This window comes from Eptatretus burgeri, chromosome 8 (genome assembly GCF_056783735.1).
Source record: "Eptatretus burgeri isolate ZD-2024b chromosome 8, Ebu_testis_v1, whole genome shotgun sequence".
Taxonomy (NCBI): domain Eukaryota; kingdom Metazoa; phylum Chordata; class Myxini; order Myxiniformes; family Myxinidae; genus Eptatretus; species Eptatretus burgeri.
The window spans coordinates 53,883,854-53,902,091 of NC_140968.1; the positions used below are offsets into that span (position 1 = coordinate 53,883,854).

Here is an 18,238-nt window from a genome sequence, read left to right on the forward strand (position 1 = left end):
ACAAGCAGGTGTACCCAGCATTGTTCAGTGCTGTTCTAATCCTGTTGGCATTTTGAAGAAATCATTTTTTTTTTTTTGGTGGGGGCATAAAACACCGCTACACCCACGAAGGAATGGGGTAAGTCAACTCACGTAATTCACATTTCAGTATTAGCATATTCTGGCAAAATCCACTCATGTTACATCTAACAAACAAACAATTCTGTCAGAAACAAAAATGGGAATTGTGCTTCAATTCTTAGGCTTTAGTGCTGCAATTTCATTTGTGACAGTCCAGCAGGACGGCTAAAGATAGTGAGTGCACTTACGTCTGAGCTTCTTGACAGCAACCCGAGTTCGATTCCCGACACGACAAACTGTCGGATTGATGTTTCACAGGCAAGGAGTTGCATCACAATGTGCACCGTCCCTCGGGATGGATGTTAAAGCAGGTGTCCTGTTTGCTGGCATCAGCTGGTGGCCATTAAAAGATCCCACGGTGCGTTTGGCAAAGAGTATGGTGAGTTACGAAACAAAATTGACATTTGCTGTGCTGCAACTTTACCACTTTATTGTTGGTAAAAATAAAAAATAAAAAACAATTATGCATTGCATACAAACATGAAGTATAACCTAAAGAAATATAACAAACTTTTACAATTATATTGAGAGTGCATTTAACAAAGCACATCCTGCACCACATGTGAAGACGGAATACCTTTAATGAAAATACAACAGGCCTATGCTAAATAATTAATGAAGGATTTCTGATTTGAGCTGTAGTATAAGCAGCCAATTTCAATGCACAAATGCTGGTTACTGAGCATTTTGCTGCAAGATGCGAGCCAGATGCTCCAGCCACACCCTTGACAGTTAATTTGTCCACCATCTTCTAAAATACCTTCTACTTTGTCCTATCATGTATCCACAAGATATCTTCAAAAATAATTAAAATAATAATAATAAAAAATTCATGATGTTTACTGATGGGCTAGTACAGTGCAACATGACCAAAATTAAAGCTCAAACTGATTATCAGATGACCAATGACCGGCTATTAGATTGCAGTCCATTGCTTGTGGGGAAAAAGAAGTTCAATGGTTATGTGAGTTGAGATCTGACAAAATGTGAATCCCAATCACAAGCTACCTCCTGAAGGGATATGGGAGGGACTGCTTACCAGATCAAGTGACGCAAGCAAATTACCTTCCTGAAGATCATCAATGGGTCAGCTGGGTTTTTGCCGACAAACCATTAGTTATGTGGCAATTTCACCGACACTGGGTCAGACAGACAAGGTCAGTTTCCAGAAGCTTTGAACCGACCTCAAGGATTTCAATCCATAATGGGAGGGAGCAGTATCATGTTGCCATCTCCACTCAAAAATACCTAGCTTACAAGTTTAGCCACAACAAATGATCACCCTAAAGTGATCTTTATAGAGATCCGATTTATCTTGGGTAAGTTTCAAAAGAAAAACACTTAGGTACATGAAATGCTTTCAAAAAAGGATGGTCCACAGCAGCACTTAGTTGTGATAAAACACTAATAAGGGGACCAAAGCCACTGAAATGTGATAACACAAATGTTGTGAGAAAACAGAAAAATCATCAATGTCCATTTGCAGATGGCCAAAATGAGGCCGGCTGCTTTAATGACAACGGCGAAAGCAGCAGGAAGCCCAACAGGCTTCAGATATAGAAAAGAAAGCGTAAAACATGTTACCAAAAATAAAAAGACCATGGGCTTCAACAAATGTTCACAAAATCCCAAACAGGAATGCATTTCATTGGAGGGGACAGGTGGGGGTGTGAGGGAGCTGCAGGAGGTAGGGGTTTTTATTTAATTCTGTTTGTGCAGAAACAAGACAAGTTACCAAGGGAACAAAATTAAGCAAAATTATTAAAAGAAAGCTATTTGCCTCACACAAACAAAATTTCAGCAGATAATATAATTAAACCAAAGCCTGGATACTTCCATGAAGCAGGTCACATTGGGGAAAGTTCAGTTTGTTTTCAAAGTGGAAAAAAAACATCCACAAGAACCATTATCAACAATAGTCTTGGCCTTAACCGGCAGGTTTATTGTGAAGGAAATATGCACACATTTCATGGGTGACAATCACTTGAATAAACTGGCAGACCAAAACATTTATCTCCAGAAACTGAAATGTGCCCTGCGAGTGGAACGGTGGCACTTCAGAATACAAGCTGCGCAAGCACAGTAAAACCCGTCTTACCTGCTCACTTCCTCAACCATTCAAGGGGCCATTTTATATAAAAATGTGAGATGTGTGCTCAAGAATTTGGCCATGTGAAACGATGATCAACGACGAAAGGCTTCTCCCATAGCACAAAGAAATATCCAAGCTGTTATAGTCCAAACCCCCCAATGGAAGAGCACTTCAGATAAAAGCAGTTTACAGTCATCTTGTATGAATTTGCATCACTAACTTTTGCTAAACGACGCAGCCTTTATTGATTTCAGATTGAGCAACGTTGCCCATGTGGTACGAGTTTTAAAATGTATTCACAAAAATATAATAAAATAAACCAAAATAATGTATGTACTTCAAGGGGAGTGGGGGTGATGGGGTGGAGGTGGGGGGGGGGGGATAAATCAAGAGTTCCAAAGGATCCTTTAAGTCTGCATCAAATACAAGAAATGGACACGACAAAGTCAAACATTGTCCTTTGGGGACTAGACAATTATCCTGATTACTTTCAAGCGCTGCAAGAGAGTTTTACAGCTCAGGCCAAATGAATTGTATTTTTTCGTGCAGCAAACCTACACCGGTTGAACATCGCTGTTGAACTGCTGTAACCCTTCTCAACAAGGCCCGCCGGGACGGACAGGCATGTGCATACTACGGGGGGCCGGCGGGCCGAACAGTGGAAGTCGAGGAGGTGGTCGATGACCAGGAGGATATAGGGGATATCCAGGATAGCTGTAAGAGCCTTCAGAGGACATGGGAAGATAAAGAGATAAATTAAGATGAACACAGGATCAAAGTGAAGTACAGTCTGAGATTCACACAACCTGATGTCGTCAGTGTGGTTTGTGCGATACATGATGAGCCAACAAATCCTACCTTGTGGAAGAGGGATTGGTCGAGGTCCAAGCTGGGGCACAGCACCATGCCCAGGTGGTGCTGGACTTGGTACTGGCTGGTGGTATTTTGGTACTTGTGCTCGTTTCTCCTCCTGCAAAGTGTTGACCAAACATTTTCTTTTTAAATACTCACATTGTAAAGAAAATTTCAACCTGAGGCCATCAATAAAATATTTTAACATGGAGTATCACTATCCCCTGCAGGCTGGGGTCCCAGCATCGTGAGTGTTTATCCTGGATTCTGTGAAATATAAAGCCCTCAACCTTACTGCTATCACCTACGATGAAACTAAAGTAGAAGGCCTGCCACTCTCATAGCAGACAGGTTGGTGGTCTGTTTTATACTGCTCCTCATCCCATCTTGGTCCCTCTGCTCTCTCAGACACACGAGTAATTCCAGCAACCCCCTCCTGCTTAGAACTTCAAAATACAAGCTTACAGCACATCTTCACTCTTTGTTCCTCTTTTCTTACATTTGTGCAACTGCCACTTTTTCCTCCAAGACTTCAAACATGCCATGCACCACCATCTCATGTCATCCTCCATCATTAGCCATAATTTTGTCCACCTCCATTAACCCTACATAGCACAACGTAGCTGCCTTTTTGTACGCTACTGTATTCTATCCTCTCCTCTGTTTTCCTTTCTTCTCATTTGTTCATTTCCTTGCTTATTGCATCCACATGCTGCCCCCTTCCAAGAGCTTAGGTTTCATCAAAAAAAAAATTTCGTGACAAAAAATGAACAAATCAACAATACCAAATATGGGGTTTTGAACCTGATATTCCAGCCTCAGCTCATTTGGGAATGCCAAACCGGCCAACCCAAACAATGACAGTCATTTATGACTGGAAAAAAATGTTCACAGGATTGTTACCAAATTTAGGCAGTGATAAGGAGCTCACCAAAGATATGTCTTCATCAGGATGGACAAGGCGACACGTGGCGCTGTTCAAGCTGATCTTGTTTACTGGCACCACGGCTGGCTCCGCTGGTGATATCAGAGGTTTTGGTCCAGCCTCCAGCATGGCGGGACTCGATACAACGGCTACGGCCTGCAAACAGCAAAAGTTTGAGAAGGTTCTTCAACCTGGTCCAAAAAAAAAACCAGAAGAAAAACAAAAAAAGATATGTTGGCAAAGAAGATGCTGAAAAAATTAAATCAAACAGCTCAATGTGCGAGGTTTTTTTCGAATGTAACCAATAAACCCGATCTGCTGCAAAATCTATTTCTGGCTACTTACCATATTTGAACAAGGAGCTGATACTCTAGGTCCTCCACCTTTTGGGTGGTATGAGGAATAGATCTGTCATATGAAAGCGAAATCTTGAACGATTTTTGAAATATCGCATACACAAGCTAAGTCGCTGAGATGGTTGCCATGGCAACATAATTCAGCCAGTCACAGCCATGATCTAATAAGGTTGAGATAATGTCATGAGGAATAGATATCTGCAATATGAAAGTGAAATGTTCAACGTTTTTTGAAATATCACGAACACAACAGTACATGGACAGATGATCAGCCGGTCAAACAGAGCTCATTTTAATGTCTCCAGTCTCCAACCTTGGCAGAGGGGCGGGGGACAAAAAGTGTCCGTAAAGCAATGTTACAGAAAACAAGTTAGAGGTTAGGATGGCGAGTAATTAAAATATTCTTCACATGGGTGCAGTAGTTTCGAAATGTGAATGTTGCCATCCCCCGAGTTTGTGGGTTCAAATACAGCCGAAAGCAGAAGTGTTAAGGGTTTGAATTCCAAGCCTCTAGAAAATGAGAGCTCAAAGGAATTAGTGAGTCCAGTGGTGTATTTAGTGTTTCGAGTAGCCGATCCAGAAGGCCAAAGTTGCCCGATTCGTCAATTATATGGATGTTAGAAAACACAGACGTATTGATTGACATCAGAGGAGTCATGTGACCCGTTTCTATGCTCGCCGTGTGTAGTCGGAAGCGATGTGTGAGCATTTTCCAAATTTCTGTTACAATCAGGAAAATGGTTGAGTAGTTTTATCTAACTCACAAGAACAGAACACACACTTGAAGGAATAGAAAAATGTCTTCCGGTGCCTTTTGATGATTAAATGGACACAGTACACACCGCACATGACTGCAAAGGAACTATGCACGACATCAAGTTGTCCCTTTCAGTGATTAGGTGCAACGCAGAACACGAGGGAGCCAGCTGGGCGTTCATGCCGAGATTTCAGTGTTTATTACCAATTGCTGTGCTGAATGTTGCCGGTGCAAGCTGAATCCTCGTCAAGTGGCAGGACCAGAGACCAGAACTTACATGTATCGCTGCACATCACCAATGAATTGGTAATAAAAACCAAATTGGTTGACCTCTTGAGAAGGGTTTAATGTGTCTGCCCTAACTAGTCTGGTCGATATGTGGTTCAGTTCACACATCATGGTTAACTCAACGCCCTCTCCAACGGGCACCAAAATGCTACTTACACAAGTCGTGATTGTGATGTGTTAGAGGGTCTCGTCAAGAGGTAAATGTGCTATCTATGCTGGTTAATTCCTCACCCGAAAAGCGTGTTGCCCTCCCATTCAGAGAAAAAAAATTTTATTCCAATAATTTTACGAGAAAATAATATCTACATATGGCTTCCCGTGCCTTTTGATGATTAAATTTTTTATAACATTTTTATAATACCCTGGTGATGTTTTTGCCTACCCATACTGTTCTCATTCCCAGTGAATTCCAGTTCATAAACTGTTACATTGAATTAATGTGGTGCTGATGTAGCGCAGGTTTGAGCCAAATGGCCTCCTCCTGCATCAAAGTTCCTTTTGTACCTACGAAAATGGAGTGCCACACAAAACCCCCCAACAAAATAGTAAAAAAAATTAAACTAGAACTGCCACTATATAACTGCTGGCAGTGATGACCAGGTACCCACACATCCGCCTTTGATACAACATGGGACTTTCTACAGATGACAGTCACAAAGTTTCGCTTTGATCGGGTAAGTGGTTCCAGAGAAAACAATATTTCATATTGTTCTTGAATCAAACATGGCTGCCAAACCATGTGACCTATCAATTAGAAATTAACAAACATATTCCCTACTCGTGGGCAATACGTTAGTGAAGTTTCCCCTTGATCTGATGAGCCGTTCTGGAGAAGATGTTTGAAGGTTTACAGTAAATTGAAGATGGCCGCCAAACCGTATGACCGATCAATAAGAAATTAACAAACTCGATAAAGGACCTCATGGGGAAAGTGTGTGTAAAGTTTCGCCTCAATCTGTTCAGCCGTTCTGGAGAAGAAGATGTTTGAAGGTTTACGGTAAATTCAAGATTGCCGCCAAACCGTATGACCGATCAATCAGAAATGAACAAACTTGATAAAGGACCTCATGAGGAATGTGTGTGTAAAGTTTCGCCTCAATCTGTTTGGCCGTTCTGGAGAAGAAGATTTTTTTTTAAAAAATTCCCAAAACAAGATGGCTGCCGAACCAAGTGACCTATGACGTCATAATATATTTTTTCTACGGTGAATTGTTGTGCAGATGAGGCTCAAGAAATTTCAGATTTTTCCGATGCAGCGTTGTACCTAACGAATTTTGACCGGCACACCTCTTGACCGATGACCTCACGAAAAATCACCCGTTCCCGTTGAGGAGCTTATTCAAATGTATGAAGCGAAAACATTTTTACCCTAGAAAGTTTCAGAGATACAGACGTCCAAAGTGTATCGTTTTTTTCAAGATGGCGCCCGCACCACGTGACCTATGACGTCACAATTATAATTATAACTTAATTTTGCTATCAAAAAAGATACATACTATGGTGAAAATTTTGTGTCGATCGGACTTTCCGTTCCTGAGAAAATGATTTTTAAAGCGAAAGAACCGCAAAATTGCCGGCAGAAAAATATAAATAATAAAAAATAAAGAATAAGGAAATAAACAGAAGAGAAACAATAGGGTTCCCTGTCAGAATGACAGGGTACCCTAATAAAAAGATAAAAATAAATTCTGTGGAGATGAAATGCAAATCAAAAGATGAAAAATTTAATACTCGACACACACAGCCAGGTAAGTCAATTATATCTCTCATATAAATTAACTGCAAATAAATCCTGGTGCACCATGGTTAAACGAGAATAAAGAATAACAGGTGAAGGGTAAGTGGTTGAAGAAGAATAAAACTACAAAACGGTAATGGTGGAATCCTGCCAATGGAAGTGCCCAGAGTCAGCAGGAAAGGTTTCTTACTTGAGCGGTCTTTGAACTGGAGGAGAAAGATGCAGAGACTGGAGCAGAAGCCCCAGAAGCCTGAACCGAAGCTGCCTAGAGGCAGAAAGAGTCATAAGCCCTTCGGAAATAAAAGCTTTTAATGTGCAAGAGAATGACTTGTGAAGCAGAAGAATAAAACACAAGGTACAAACTGTAAAAAACGTTTTTCTTTTGAGTTTGCAAAATTGTTCTCATTTCCATTGGCCAACTGGTTTATTTAAGTGGTATATCTACATGGCTCAATGATTGGTGCGTCACACACACCTGCATCACACTGGGGAAGAGAGGTTTTGTTGAGGGAGGAGGTAGTCCTGGAGGGCTGGCACCCATGAGGCCACCAGGGAGACATGGACCATTGGGCTGAGATGAAACAGGAAGCATCCCTGGGTGAGGAAGGTACCCTGTGTGCAGTACACAGAGAAGATGTAACATTCAGATGCTACTTCATGTCCTAAAATAACCTCACCAACACCTGGTTGCTCCTTCTTGCCGACGTCTTACTCAATTTCAATTGTACCAAATCAATATGTTGGTTTTGCTTTCATCGAGAAACAGCGATTGCATCCATGAACAATCATTTTCTCAACATTCCCTTCACCCAACCCCCACCACCATCCAAATAAAACAAAATAAAAATAAGACTTTCAGTAAAGGCAACCATTGTTAACATTATGTTAAATTTCTAAGCAAGGCAGAACTAGCACTCCACATTGGGTCGAAGATAAAGCATCGATGTTCAAGTTATATTTTTAGCAAAAGAAGATATTCTTGAATACAGATATCGTAGTTCATGAAATAGCGAAATGACAGTTTTGGAATAGGAGAGGAGCCAGGACAGGAGGAGAAGAATGGGGGTGGGGGTGGGTGAGAGGAGGGGTGGGAGTACATCAAAATCAATCGTAGAATGGGAAAGGTAAGTGATTGGAGGGCTTGATACTGACAAAGTGAATAAAACAACTTAAGATCAGAGAAATAAATACAGCATTTGATTAAGGTGGTGATCAGATACCTTAAATTGTTGAAACAAGTAACAGGACCGCACAGAAACCAAAAGACGGTTCCACAGGTGGGAGGAAATATGAATGAATGGAGGTGACCTTTCTTCAATTTAGGTGGAAAACTGAGGAGTGCTTTGGAAATTAATGAATTTATCAAGAAGGGATGGAGTGAAATGGGTTAATGAAATACCTGACATTGCAAGATTAGAACTTTAAACCATTGTATTAAAAGACTGAGGCCCACTCTCTACTAATAGTGGGACAGGAGCATATCCTTAGTCTGTGCAAACTCTTTGGACATTTCAATAATCATCCAAGGTTTGGATTCTAGGATTAAAGTTCCAAGATGCAATTACACTCGTCTGGGTTAAAGGACACGTTCAATGCAGAAATCCCGAACTTCTGGAGGTCAGCACAATGAGATTCAGCTGTATTCAGTTGTAAGAACACTGTAGTGGAGTTAGCAAATAAGGGATGCGGAATAATCCAAGGCGATGGAAAAGTTCTGAGTGCAAACATGCAAAAAGATAGGTGCCAAGAACAGTGTGCTGGGGAAAACCAGCCTCCACAGAGTGGAAGAGAACATGAATGATATTGATAGAAATGCACTGCTTGAAAATAAATTTAAAAGTCTGTCTGCCACGTAAGAAGTTTACTTTGAATACCAAAGCACGAAAGCTTGGCGTGCAAGGCAAAGAATGAAGTTTCAATTGTTTAGGTTTGAAGGTACCAGATTCTGATTTCCATGACAGTATGTCTATCATAGATAGCTGTACTATCCAGTCTGAATGATGTTACAAGTTTGTTTGCTGGATTACAAAGTACATGTGATTTCTCTGTGCTTTCACCTGGTATGCCTGGTGGTACCGAATGATGCAACACCGGAGGTATCCCATGTGCTGAGGGCATCATGGGCATCATCCTAGAGGAAAAAAAAAGAAAAACAACATACAGCAAAATGATCATCACTACCAATTCGGGTAAAACTGAGCCATCTTGTGATTCCACTTTCTAATGTTGTGGCAATGTAGCGACTCTGTCACTATGGCAATGTCATTGTTTAGCCTGATGTTCTGGAAGCAAATAAAAAAAGTGACACACACAAGCATTTAAAGGCCATTTTCCCCGCTAAAGCGGGGGTTAGCCCAAAATAAAAAGTAATTAAAAAAAAAAGTGACAAGGAGCTGATGCTCAAGGTCCCCCACCTTTCAGGTGGTATGAGGAATACATCTGGGTAATGTGAAAGCTAAATCTTGAACCTTTTTTTTTTGAGATAGTTGCCATGGCAACACAATTCAGCCAATTACAGCCGTGATCTAATCGGGTTGGGATAAGAGCATGAGGAAAATATATCTGCAATATGTTAAATGTTCAACGGTTTTTAAAATATCGCGTACACAAAAGTACTTTGACAGATGATCGATCGGTCGGGTGTTCGGACGGGGCTAATTTTAATGTCCCCGTCTCCAACTTTGTCGGAGGGACAGGGGGACAAAAATAATGCACACTGAAAAATAAAATGACCGAGTGGTTGCTGCAATTCTTACTGCAACTCTTCAGCTCTATTGCTCTTTGGCTTCTCCGCCTCAGCTCCTCACTCCGATGCCATCAGCTGATCGGTTGAATGCCAAACGAACCAAACAACACCCATGGCCGGCACTTTCCAAACTTGAAATGTTCCGTTTTTGGCCTACCACCAGCTGACTCATCCTGGCCTCGGCCACTTCGGGGGCCTCACCACCCTAGCCAATAGCAGCAGAGCTGTTCACTCAGGTTGAGCAAACAAGCCACAGGGAGTCAACTGTGTGACCAGAAGGTCACCAGTCACCAAGATAAAGTGGTAATTTGGGTAAGATGGCAATGCAAGCCAAACAGGAGACAACACCATGGAGGTCTTCCAATGTAAGTGACGTTAAAGCCCAAAACCAAAGTGACGTCGAAGCAGAAGTGAAGAGTGCTTTGGAAAGCTCATCAGAGCAAGCATTTGGAATTTAGCATTAATAATCCTGCTGTTTGATAAACAAGGCCACTCAGTGTTTATAATGATTTTAAAACGTCTTTCTTCAAGATACAACAAAAAGCTGTACAGATGTTCCAATACGAGGTACAGGTAACGATGCATACGATTCAACAAAAATTTGTGGACATCGTTTTGTGCATCAGTGCCTCTGACACTGTTTGTTTATTTTAGGTACGGTTGTGAACAATTTGTTATGGGTAAGGCTTTATAGTGACGACAATGGCAGGCCCACAATGCCCAATGACGGAGATTGGCATGATGCTGGCAAAAAAAGGTCATTCTATCTCTAAAGTTATTGTTTGAAAAGTACACCTGAAAAGTACTATAATGATGAATATCAAAATTGAATCTGCAAAATGTTTTTCAGGAAGTAGTACATTCGCTCCCTTAGGGAGCAGCAGGGGGGTGGAGATCATGTTATTATCCCGCCCCCCCCGGAGGGAGGGAGCGGGATATTGTAATCGTCCGGTTTGTTTGTCTGTTTGTTTGTCTGTCTGTCTGTTAGCAACTTTAAGGCAAAACGGCTTTAGCAAACACTATCAAATTTAATCCACAGGTGGGCAATGAACCTTGGACGACCCCATTAACTTTTGGGTCCAATTGGATCAAAGGTCAAGGTCAAGGTCACGAAAAGATCAAAATCGTTTTTCGTTCATAACTTCGTCAAAAATGGTTTAATTGACTTCAAACCAAGACTAAAATATTCCTTATTCTATTCCTTATAATCAACATTCAGGTTAAGGATGTATCAAATTTAAATTTGATCCCCAAAATAACTTTATGCCTTAACTGGGCGGGATTTGTTGTGCCTGGCACCACTTATCCTTGTTATTATTGCCAATTATTATTACTATTATTATTGTGAGGTGGAAGAGATGTTTTCATATGAGGACACCAGGGGCGACCATCCCCAACCACCCACGTCCACAGGTTGCGGATAGTGGAATGACCCTCAAATATGAGGGTAAGCTGCGGAAGCAGTTAGGGCCCATCTGGCGGTGATTGTTGAGGGTGAAGTTGGTTAACCGGTGGAATGGTTATCCTTAAAAATCCTTCAAATAACCAATGATGCAATCTCCTGGTAGGTTAGAGACCCCATAACCCCCCCCCCCCGACTGTCTTGTGGGTTATGTATGTTGGAGTAAGACAAGGAGAAGGAAAACTCTGATATAACACCAATGGGCTGGAGAAGCTCATTCGACTTGGTTGCCAATTCGCCTCATAACTGATTATTAAAAACCTAATCCATCCTCGGTAGCAGTGGTGATGCACCGTAGTCATAGCCAGTTGAAACCATGATGAGTTTGCATAACAGCTCCAGGATTTAAGCCCCTGTCTCAAACTTTCATTTATCTTATAGGTTTACCGGCCTTTATGACAATGAGACCCGAAACCCGCAAGGACGGATCTCATCTAAAACGAGAATGAAACGACTTTGCCACCCGAAGAAACCTTGGTTTCTTTGACAGCTCAACTGTCGTCGTCTTTCTTCCAATTGTGCAATTGAAGAACTTGACAAGCACATTAATGACTTCCATATCTCGTTGATTTGTATTCAAGAGCATGGAATAGTTCACCAACTATTGGATTCAGATATTCAAAACACCAGAATTGGCAGATCCACCTTGTTTACAGATTCTGGCACAAGTAGTCGAATAGGAGCAGCAATTGGTGGAATTGGAATAATAATCAAATCTTCCTTATTCAACAACCTTATGTCAATCACCTAAGTATTGGAACAGATTGTATTAGCAATATTTAAACAGAACCCGAAAACGTATGTAGTATCATGCTACTCTCCAACCAATGTCAGTGCTGTAGCAAGCGTGGAGGAGTTCTATGAAAACCTAACCTGGATTGTGTTATCTATCCCTACACATTCTTGTCTTGTACTTGGAGGGGATTTTAATGCCTAGGTGTCAAACAGCTTTTCTTACCATCACTCCACCAACAGAAATGAACAGTTCCTTCTTGATTTCATCCATCATCATGACCATTTAATAACTAACCATTTTCTTTCAAAAAACCCAAATCAAGACTGCACATTTCATGCTCCAAAGAAAACCACATCTCAAATTGATTTCATCCGATGCCATAAACGATGCAGTAACAGTATTATGGATTCTCAAGCTCACTCTTCATCAGACTCTTGGCTCTGATCACAAAATTGTTTGCACAAAGACAAGGCTTAGCGTCAGAACAAAAAGATAAAACATGAACAATGTACAATTACCTCCTTAACAAAATTTGCCCCAAATTAGAAAAGATCCTATGCCCAAATCAAAATGTTTTTAGGCCCCTTCAATCTACATTTTCTTACATCCTTGCTCTCAGGCACATCATTGAAGAAGTACGCGACCACCAAAAAGAAGCTGCAATAATCTTCATAGACTTCAGGAAAGCCTTCGACTTCATTGATAGGAAAAAACTTTTCCAAATTGTCCACACATATGGCATCTCTGAGTCGATTGTGAAGGCCATACAAGTTATGTATGAAGATACCTCTGCAGTGGTTCAGTAAGTCCTTGCTACCCGGAAGGTCGCATATCGTAGTTTTTATTATTCGTAATTTAGTTTCAATGACCAATTATTCAATTATCGCAAACATTTTATGCCTATCGTAATGTCATTGCAAGGAAAAACGCAAAAAAAAAAAACTTTCAAACTGCCTGAAAAAAACAACAATCACACAGGATGCGCATAAACACACTTTCACTTTACTGCGCATGTACTGTACGCTGTACTGTATTCTCTTCACGCTCGCCTGCATACCTTCCAGTATGAATCCCAAGCGACCCGCAAGTCTTTTGCCGAGCACACCTCGTTTCAAGAGACAATGAAAGGCTGTCACATTGAAGGTGAAATTGGATATAATTAAAAGACATGAACGAGGTGAAGGGACAACGGAAATCGGCCGCGCGCAGCAATCGCTTTATCGACTGTACATTCGATCGTTCAAAGTTCGGCAAAGATAAAGAAAATATCATAGATTGCGACCAGTTCGAGTGCAACAACACTAACGAGAATGAGAGATGGTGCCATGCACAACATGGAGCGTTATTATGTGTGTGGATAGATCAAACTAAACGTCGCATGCCTTTATCTCTTGCTGTGATACAAGAAAAAGCACGTAGTTTGTGGAACGATTTAAAGAAGAAACAGGAAGCTGAAGGAAAGGGTGAAGGCGCAGAGACCTTCACAACTAGCCGAGGCTGGTTCATGAGGTTTTGTCATCGCACCAACCTCCACAACCTGAAGTGTAGCGGTGAGACAGCAAGTGCGGACCATGCTGCCGCATCAGAGTTTCCAGCAAAGTTGAAGAAGATGATTGAGGAGGGGAGTTACTCACTGAAGCAAGTCTACAATATTGACGAAACCGGATTGTTTTGGAAAAGAATGCCCTCCCATACATACATCGCACGAGAAGAAAAGACTGCTCCAGGGTTTAAAGCAGCAAAGGACAGGCTGACCTGATTACTCGGTGGAAATGCAGAAGGGTCATTCCATGTCAAATCATCAAAGAATCTGCCGTCATCTCTCAGATTTTTGGAAAACTTTGGGAACCAATTGGGACGCATGAAAAACGGCAAGAACTCAAATATTTTTGCTCACAGCCTCTTAATTAGTGAGATACAGACGAACGAACTTTGGACTAATTAGCACGACGTCGCGGATTCAAATGGCCATATCTCTAAAAGTATAACACCTAGAGAGTTGGTTTTGGTGTCATTTTAAAGGTATTTTCATGCCCTATGAATTTCTCTGGGCAACATTTTCCTACCTCCAACCACAAAAAAGTTATCACAAAATATAAACTTCAATCGTGAATCCCTAAAAAATGTGTCCTTCAAATTTCCTCAAATTCATCCCAGAGGTACCTTATGATGTCAAGAAGCTTCCACATAAGTTTTGTGATGGGCACTCCAATAGTTTCTGAGATATGAGCAATAATGTACATGTACGAATGGCATATAGGTTCGAAAATCAGCATTTGTAATGTATTATACAATCAATAAGTGAGTTCAAGTACACAGTGTTCACTAACCTGACTTAGGCTTTCAATTTCCTCTTCAATGCAGCAACAGCAGCACTTGTTTCTTCCCCTCAGGCCCAGTTGATAATGAAAGTATATGATACTTCAAAGCAATTGATGGTCGTTCCCTGTGTTCCCTGTCATGGCTAGGTTAGAATGATTGTATAATACATTACAAATGCTGATTTTCGAACCTATATGCCATACGTACATGTACATTATTGCTCATATCTCAGAAACTATTGGAGTGCCCATCACAAAACTTATGTGGAAGCTTCTTGACATCATAAGGTACCTCTGGGATGAATTTGAGGAAATTTGAAGGACACATTTTTTGGGGATTCACGATTGAAGTTTATATTTTGTGATAACTTTTTTGTGGTTGGAGGAAGGAAAATGTTGCCCAGACAAATTCATAGGGCATGAAAATACCTTTAAAATGACACCAAAACCAGCTCTCTAGGTGTTATACTTTTAGAGATATGGCCATTTGAATTCGCGACGTCGTGCTAATTAGTCCAAAGTTCGTTAGTCTGTATCTCACTAATTAAGAGGCTGTGAGCAAAAATATTTGAGTTCTTGCCGTTTTTCATGGGTCCCAATTGGTTCCCAAAGTTTTACAAAAATCTGAGAGATGACGGCAGATTCTTTGATGATTTGACATGGAATGACCCAGAAGGGGATGTAAATCTCAAGCCGCTTCTTGTTTACGTTTCTGAAAACCCACGAGCGCTAAAGGGTTGCCTCAAGCCACAACTTTCCGTAATATGGCGGTCAAATACAAAGGCTTGGATAACTGGGGCATTGACCCACAATTACGTGATCAATTACTTCTTCAATCATGTTGAGAAGTACTCCAAGGAGAACAACATTGACAACAAATCTTTGTTGCTTGTAGACAATGCTCCTGCCCATCCTCAGCATATGGAAGAATGGTGTGAAAACTTGCAGGTAGTATTTTTACCACCAAATACTACCTCACTTTTACAGCCCATGGATCAGGGAGTTATTGCTGCTTTTAAAGCCTATTATGTTAAGCATACCATGCTGCAGCTTATCAAAAAAAAAAAAACTGATAAGGACAAGCTATCAATCAAGGAGTTTTGGCAAACATACAACATAACCAGAGTTGGTGTCAAAGCCACCCAATGCTCGCCTGTTTATACATTTATCGTTTTTAAAAGACTCATCTAATAATTAATATTTTTATGAAGCATTGCAGTGAAGTCTGATCCAAATAATTTCAAAGCAATATATGTATTTGTATATTGTAATCAGTAACAAGAGCGCAAGTGAGCACAATATACGCCCGAACAAGAAGGTATGTACAGAATTGTGCTACGACATGGAAAACAGCATCCTGGTTACCATGGCAACTACTTTAGATGACGAACATATGTCACGACACACCGTCTCCACAGTCTGTACCTATGTACCATGAAAGTTTAAAACTTTGGGAGTTGGAGTGCGGACAGGAACGGATGGAAAACAGCATCCTGGTTGCCATGGCAACCACTTTAGACGACGAACATATGTCAAGACACACCGTCTCCACAGTCTGTACCTATGTACCAAATATGAAACGTGAAAGTTGAAAACTTTTGGAGTGAGAGTGCAGACAGGAACGGATGGAAAACAGCATCCTGGTTGCCATGGAAACCACTTTAGATGATGAACGTATGTCGCCACACACCGTCTCTACAGTCTGTACGTATGTACCAAATATGAAACGTGAAAGTTGAAAACTTTGGGAGTTAGAGTGCGGACAGGAATGGATGGAAAACAGCATCCTAGTTGCCATGGCAACCACTTTAGATGACGAACGTATGTCGCCACACACCGTCTCTACAGTCTGTACCTATGTACCAAATATGAAACGTGAAAGTTGAAAACTTTGGGAGTTAGAGTGCAGAGAGGAACGGATGGACGGACCAACGGACGGACAGACATACACAGATGGGCGGACGTACGGACGACCGGTATCACATTATACGCCCCAATATATATATATATATATATATATATATATATATATATATATATATATATATATATATATATATATATATATATCACGCGTATAAAAATAGTGTGGTAGATAAAAACATTAGAAAGGAAAAAAAACTTGCACCAAAAATTTTAACATTTTCACGTTCACGCGCACGCTAACGCTCACGCCGGGGGTATCGCTATAGCTCTCTGTTCTTCGAACAGGCGAGCTAAAAATGGTTTTGGAAAACATTAAGGATTCGTGGGTGGAGGTGAGTGCTTCCACAATGAACGCTGTCTGGAAGAAAGTGTGGCCTGAGTGTGTCCACAATTTCACGGGGTTTGCTGATGTTCCGTTGATTACAAGTCAAATTGTAGACCTAGTGCAGGAGGCTGGTTTTGAAGAGGTTGATGAAGAGGATGTGGATGACTTACTGGAGTCTCATGCAGAACCCTTAAGCAATGAAGATCTCATGGAGTTGGAACAGCAGTGAGGAGGAGAAGAAGAAGGAGAAGGAGAAGGAGAAGGAGAAGGAGAAGGAGAAGGAGAAGGAGAAGGAGAAGGAGAAGGAGGAGGAGAAGGAGGAGGAGAAGGAGGAGAAGGAGAAGGAGAAGGAGAAGGAGAAGGAGAAGGAGAAGGAGAAGGAGAAGGAGAAGGAGAAGGAGAAGGAGAAGGAGAAGGAGAAGGAGAAGGAGAAGGAGAAGGAGAAGGAGAAGGAGAAGGAGAAGAATTCATCCAAGCATCTCACCATACCATGAAAAACCTCAGCCAAATCCTCAGCTCGTTTGAAAATGCCATAGAATTTGTTATCAAGCAAGATCCAAATCTTGAAAGGAGCACCGATTTCAACTGTGTTGTTCATGACGCCCTTTGTTGCTGCAAGGAACTTTATGCAGCAAAGAAAAAGACAGCCATCCAGCCCACTCTCCACGCATTTTTCAAGCCAAAAGATGCAGCACCAACTACATCCACCATCCAGGCTGCTGCTTCAACCAGCTGCCAAGAGACCGTTCCCACTGGTGAAGAAAGTGACAGCACAGTGTCAAGTGAAGAGGGGGACGATTCTGCCACACCGCAATCAACTCCGTTCCTCCAGCCTCGGGGTAAGTCGCCACGACTCGAGGAATGCGTTTTGTTTATTTGTGTTTATGTCCAAAAAATTCCGAGCCAAAAACGCATCCCCCCTTTAACACATTGGTTTCTATGGGAAAATATGTTTTGTTTAACACAGTTTCGCTTATCATAAGGTTTTCCAGGAACGCAACCCTTGCGAAAAGCGAGGACTTACTGCATTAACTCCTGAAAGAGACTGCAACTTTTCAAATCGACAATGGAGTTCTTCAAGGTGACCCGCTTGCTATACATGTTTACCATTGCCTTGGACTATGCCCAAAGAACTGTGATTGAAGACACGGATGGTTTAACTCTCTCCCAGCGTAGAAGGTACAGACATGCAGCCCAGAACATTTCTGACCTCGACTTTTCCGATGACATAACGTCCCTCTCAGACATGAGGTGAAGCTGAACTTCGACTCCACAAGGTTGAAACTGCTGCCATGTCTATTGGGCTTGAACTCAATGCTGAAAAAACGAAGCACGTGCACCTCTAACCTTCTGCTGAGTTTGCTCTACTTACGATTGAAGGAAGTCCAATATATATATATATATATATATATATATATATATATATATATATATATATATATATATGTATATATATATATATATATATATATATATATATATATATATATGTATATATATATATATATATATATATATATATATATATATATATATATATATATATATATATACAGTAAGTCCTCGCTTTTCGCAAGGGTTGCGTTCCTGGAAA

The 18,238-nt window shown here is 41.1% G+C and overlaps 1 protein-coding gene across 9 annotated transcripts in view; it reads right to left on the bottom strand.

The window, feature by feature from the left end:
• Nucleotides 1-2,026: 2,026 nt before the first annotated feature.
• Nucleotides 2,027-18,238, bottom strand: part of LOC147021762 (BUB3-interacting and GLEBS motif-containing protein ZNF207-like) — a 42,117-nt gene continuing 25,905 nt past the window's right edge. For all 9 annotated transcript variants that reach the window (XM_085892067.1, XM_085892065.1, XM_085892066.1 and 6 more), the window contains 6 exons: nucleotides 9,186-9,259; nucleotides 7,604-7,740; nucleotides 7,319-7,393; nucleotides 3,996-4,145; nucleotides 3,071-3,182; nucleotides 2,027-2,936 (listed from right to left, as the gene is read on the bottom strand). In XM_085892067.1, coding sequence (XP_085748193.1) covers nucleotides 2,809-2,936; nucleotides 3,071-3,182; nucleotides 3,996-4,145; nucleotides 7,319-7,393; nucleotides 7,604-7,740; nucleotides 9,186-9,259 — 676 coding nt within the window. In that variant the 3' untranslated portion in view covers nucleotides 2,027-2,808. The remainder of the gene's footprint in view (nucleotides 2,937-3,070; nucleotides 3,183-3,995; nucleotides 4,146-7,318; nucleotides 7,394-7,603; nucleotides 7,741-9,185; nucleotides 9,260-18,238) is intronic.